General features: G+C 30.4%; 1 protein-coding gene across 1 annotated transcript; it reads right to left on the bottom strand.

Annotated features, from left to right (window-relative positions):
• Nucleotides 1-1,573: 1,573 nt before the first annotated feature.
• LOC129904160 (probable strigolactone esterase DAD2) lies at nucleotides 1,574-5,214 on the bottom strand. The gene is made up of 2 exons (XM_055979704.1): nucleotides 4,725-5,214; nucleotides 1,574-3,393 (listed from the first exon to the last, which is right to left on the bottom strand). Exons 1-2 carry the CDS (start codon nucleotides 5,093-5,095, stop codon nucleotides 2,961-2,963), a joined length of 804 nt encoding a protein of 267 aa, XP_055835679.1. The 5' UTR covers nucleotides 5,096-5,214; the 3' UTR covers nucleotides 1,574-2,960.
• Nucleotides 5,215-5,471: the final 257 nt, after the last annotated feature.

The raw sequence follows: 5,471 nt of genomic DNA, 5'->3' as shown, positions 1-5,471 counted from the left end.
TTAATAATCTCTTTAAGATAAATTAAAAAAAATCGATCCCGACTTGGGGCAATGGAACAATCACTCATTTCAATAAGATAATATATTTTCAGAAGATCACTATGTAAACATATGGTCTCATAAATATTATAAATTAATAATTCTTTAAAAGTACAAATATATCTAAGACAATTTAGTGAAATATGATTCTATTGTGTTTTATTTTTTGTTAAAATTTAAATCTAGTTGAAACTCATCTCTAACTTTTCTTATTGCAACTTTGGTGTTTCCACGACTGCAAACCTTTTTGAGTGCATGTGGAATGATCTCTTTTGTACTCACATAATGCTTTACATATTTGATTTTTCATTGTTGATTTTGTGATTCCCTTTAAATGAAAAGTTATTATTCAAGAAATTTCCTATGTTGCTTATATAGTTTATTATCTCACGATCCTACATTGAATATTTTTAGTAAAAATGAATAATACTTGATTATTAAGAAACGGTGAAAATTATATATGATGAATTTATTTTTATGATGAATCATTAAATTCTTGAATTTATTTTATAATAAATCATTTAACAAAAAAATATATTACAATGAATCGTACACATACATTGTACTTTATGTATAATGAATATATTTTTTATATGAATTCAATAAATATGATACATAATTTAGTAAGATACACTGATTTTGATATATTCAATGTACTTTATGTATAATAATTTTTATTTTTATTGTGAATTCAATAAATATGATATATAAATTAGTAAGATACAATAATTTTGATATAATCAAATTAACCATCATTGAATCTCAAAACACTCTTTAAATTAATAAATATTAATTTATCGATTAAACAATACTTCTACAAAATAATAATATTTCATGGTCTCATCTTATATTAATTTAATAAGATTTTAAGGTAGTAAATTAATTTCTTTCTTATTTGCTATCTAAGGAGAAAATTCGCATATTGCAGAACTTTGTCGTAAGATAGTAGTCAAGCGCCTAGCGGCCTCTTAAGGGCGTGTTTGCCTGTCCGGTAAGAAGAAAAATATTTTATAGGAAAATATTAAGTGAGTTTATGCATAAAATATTTAGTTTTATGAATAGATTATGGGTTCACATGTCCCATATTCTTGCCTATAAATTCGCCACTACCTATAAATATCTATGATAGATTCAATCAGTCTATAATTTTAGATGTTTTAAATGAGGAAGATAATAGCTTCCAACTTCTACTCATGACTACAGGACTTAGTTAAAAGAAATTTGGATGATATTACCATGTTTTCATAAACTTTATTTAAGTGTTTGGATACGTTTGTTTCAAGAACTAGATTTTTTTTTTAAAAAAAAAAGATTTCTTTTTCGTTTCTAGAGTGTAACGTGTTTGGCTACGAAGATACTTAGCTTGTTAACAACGTCATGGAGAAAATAAAGAACAAAATAAGTAGAATGGCCATTTTGTGGTCACAACATTCCATAACAAGACTACTCAAAGTATTGGATTAGATTAACTTTTGGACCATTCACACTTTTGTATACTACAAAACAACAAAACGAGTAGTGGGCACTGCACAAATTCTCTCAAACCCAATTTTGGTATATACAATTCACATAGCAATAAATAATAACAATAACATATCCAATATAATTTATAAGTAGAGTCCGATGAGGATGAGCTGTACGCACAAACAGTGGCGGATCCACCTTATGCCGAGGGGTTCATCCGAACCCCCTTCGGCGGAAAATTATACTATTTATACATGGTTAAAATAATTTTTTATGTATATAAAGTAGATGTCGAACCCCCTTCGACTAGCTCGTGTGTCTAGTTATTTAGATTTTGAACCCCCTTATTTAAAATACTGAGTCCGCCACTGCGCACAAAGATGTTACCATAACTATGTTTCTTGAATTACATAAAAAGTATCAATACTATTGCTACTTGTCTTTTTTTTCCTTATAAAAGGCAAACAAATCAAATGTTACAATCCCACACTAAATTGTATTGGCAGCTCATAATAATAGTACAATTTTATCCGTTCAAAGTCTTGATAAGGCAGGTCCTTTATATAGAGAACAAAATAAACCGTACCTAAAAGAGAGTATAATTTTTGTTCCTATTTCAAAATTCTAACAAGGACTGACACTACTGTTTTAGACCACATGACTTTATTTTCTTATTATTTTTGAAGATGCAAATTCTTTCTTTTCATAAATACCAAATGAATTTGAGAGGAAAAAAACAAAAGTGGAGTTGAAAAATACAGCCCAAAAATAAAGAGGAAAGTTGAAATGGTCCAGGATGGGGCACTTTCTCACGTGAAATTCATCATGTGCATCTCCTTATCCTTTTTCCCTTTTTTTTGGGTAATCATAATAGACTCTTGCTTGCCATTCTGCCTGGTGTCACCATCTCCTTCGAAATTATTTTTTTCTGTCTCATGTGAGATTTTTTTTCGTCGCATAAATTAATGGAACTAAATTTTACACTTTTGAATTCATGAAAGTTGGATCTCTAACTTGTGAAACAAAAAAAATCATCTCGTACATCTTATTCTCACGTAGTAAATTGGAACAAGAAAACCAAAACCTCTTTTTCTTTTTGGAAAATCTATAACAAAGCAATAATAAGAAAACAAAATTTGATCAACAAAAATCATCAAACATTTGTTAAGTAACTTCTAATGCATGCACATAAAACAAAAACTCAATATTTGTGTATTCAGGATTTTCTTTTTTGCAAGGATTGTTATTCTTGAATGTTCTCAACATCCTATTTGGTAAAAATCCAAACTTTTCCACAAATCCACAAAGTGTATGAAGGTTCAAAAACTAAACAAACCATGCATAGTTTTTTTTTTTCTTTTTTGGTTTGGTTGTGCGAAGAAATGAGAATTCAGGATTTAAGTTGTATATATGAGTTGAACCACTCTGTACCTGTTTCAACAGGATCAAAGATAGATTCACCTATGAGAAAGAGCTCTCTTAAGCTCTTGAGCCAACAAGGTCGGGGCGCTAAGGTGAGGCAAATGACCTTCAATATTCAACCAATGCACGGTGTTCCGGCCACCAAGGTGGTTCTTTAAGTAGGTCGCGACTGAAGCAGGTACAGAGTGGTCCCTTGCTGTCTGAAAAATGTGGCATGGAACTTTGACAAGGCCCAAAACTCCCCTCATGTCACTATTGAACACTGTCCTTGACACAAACAATGTTATGTCCGGTCGCATATTGAATAGTGTCCTGCTGAATTCTCGTACGGCTGCCGGGACATCGGCTCCGACAGCCAATGGGGCAAAACCATTCACCCATGCCTCGTAATTTGCCTCCATAGCTGAAAATACTTTCTCTATTTCTCCTATTTCAAATCCACCATGGTAGTCTTCATCATTCAAGAATCTGATTGAGGTACAACATTATTTTATTAACGATTTGGTGGGGATAAAAAGAAGAAGAAAAAAGAGATCTGTTTTTTTAGTTTAAGATAAGGATTCTGAAACATGAAATGTCAATTGATTGGATCATAACATTCCTAAGCAAATAAATTCATAAATTTTGTCAAAAAAACTTACGATAAGATAAGTTAGTTTGACAAAAGTGCTCTTCACTTTATGGGGAATTGAGAAAAGTTGGAAGAAAACAATAAACAAAAGGACCGCGTTAGATATTTCTCATTTGTGAGTAATCCAAACTCATTTTTAACTCTTATTTTTCTACTCAAAATACAGCAACTCCAATCGAAAGTTTGCAAAATTAGTTGTAGATCCTCTGTCAAAAGCTTAATATAAAAGTATTCCTAACTTTAATATATCGCAAAATTTATGGCTGTGTTTGATACACACAAATATCATCGAAAACTTTGCAAAAATAGTTGTATATCCTTTTGTCAAAAGTTTACTTTTAAAAATTACTAACTCCAATATATATACACACACAAATATCATCGAAAAAATTGCAAAATTAGTTGTATATCCTTTGTCAAAAGTTTACTTTAAAATATTAAAAACTCCAATATATATATACACCCATAAATAGCATCGAAACTTCGCAAAAATTGTTATATATCCTCTGTCAAACGGCGCTTCAAGTCGTCTACTGCCCAAAATTATACAAAATGGGTTACATTTTAACAATCATTCTGACTAAATTTATCTTCATTGTTTTCCATATGAATTTTTATTCCTACACTTATTTTACATGCTTGATTTTTTTATATAATTTACTTGAGTTGACGATCGATTAGAAATAACATTTTTATCTTCTTTCCGTCCCAACGACTTGTTAAAGTCAAATTTCACTAATACATACAGCTAATTTAAAACTAAAATTTAAATATTACGTAACTATACAAAAATTCTACAAGTTACCATTCTTTTACCTATCAATATATATATCTTAAAATATTAGTAATTAAAATTTATGCGGCTCCACTGTCGAAGTAAAACTCAACAACTATTTTGAAATCGAAGGCAGTAAAATATTAAGTATTTCTTTTGTTTTAATTTACGTGGCATTTTTTACTTTTCTAGGAGTAAAATAATCTAATTTTGACCATCTGAAACTTTTAAATTTTTTGAATATTAAAATTTATATATTCCAAAACTACTTGAAAAGTAAACTAGTCTAATTTTGAACTTGAATTCAGGCATAAAAATTTTAAATTTTTTGAAATAAAATTTAAACATTCGAAAATTGAGAGGTGAAGTAGTAAAGGTGAAATGTTTAGTTACCTGGGAGTAGCCCCGATGAGGATAAGTTTGGAGAAGAGTTCAGGGCGGCGAATAGAGGCGAGAATTCCGATCATGGCGGAGACAGAGTGTCCAACATAGGCACAACGATCGATACCAAGAGCATCAAGAATATGTAGGAGGTCATCCACATAAGGGTCAAGTGTTGTATAGCGTCGGAAATCGAAGAAATCAGGATTCACACTGCCGGCACAGACGAGGTCATACAGGACAACACGGTAATCTCGGAGAAAAAAAGGTAATATTCGATTCCAAGCAGATTGATCTGTACCGAACCCATGGGAGAAAACCAAAACTCTCTCGCCGGAACCCACGACCCGAACGTTCAGAGCATCAAAAAGAGTTTGACCCATTTCAGTTTTTATTGTAGAGTACAAAAAAAATAAATGAAGGATATGTAAAAGGAATTGGAAACTCCGAAGACTCTACTAATTTATTTTTTTCTTTTGATTTATTTTTGTTTAATGGTTGTGTGAATGGGAAAAGTCTTTGGAGGTGTGTGGTATTTATAAGGGAAATCATCTAAATTTACAATATTCAAAAAATATTTATCACATAGAGTAATATAATTATTTTAATTATATATAGCAAATTATTTGAATTAAATTAAGTACGGTCCTTATTTTTCTAAAACTCTCACCCGCTAATTTTTTTTTCTCTATTTTTCTCTAAATTTACTATACCAATATTCTTTCCAATTTTCTCATCCATAATTTTCTCCAAAATTAG

This window comes from Solanum dulcamara, chromosome 9 (genome assembly GCF_947179165.1).
Source record: "Solanum dulcamara chromosome 9, daSolDulc1.2, whole genome shotgun sequence".
In the NCBI taxonomy this organism is placed as follows: domain Eukaryota; kingdom Viridiplantae; phylum Streptophyta; class Magnoliopsida; order Solanales; family Solanaceae; genus Solanum; species Solanum dulcamara.
Note: the sequence above shows the minus strand (reverse complement) of the source record. Positions and strands in the feature narration are given on the sequence as shown.

Bases quoted from the DNA above. Each gene is read 5' to 3' on its own strand.
- LOC129904160 (XM_055979704.1), bottom strand. From the start codon at position 5,095: ATGGGTCAAACTCTTTTTGATGCTCTGAACGTTCGGGTCGTGGGTTCC. The intron at 3,394-4,724 runs GTAACTAAACAT...TACCTCAATCAG, and splicing joins CTCATCGGGGCTACTCCCAG to ATTCTTGAATGATGAAGACT.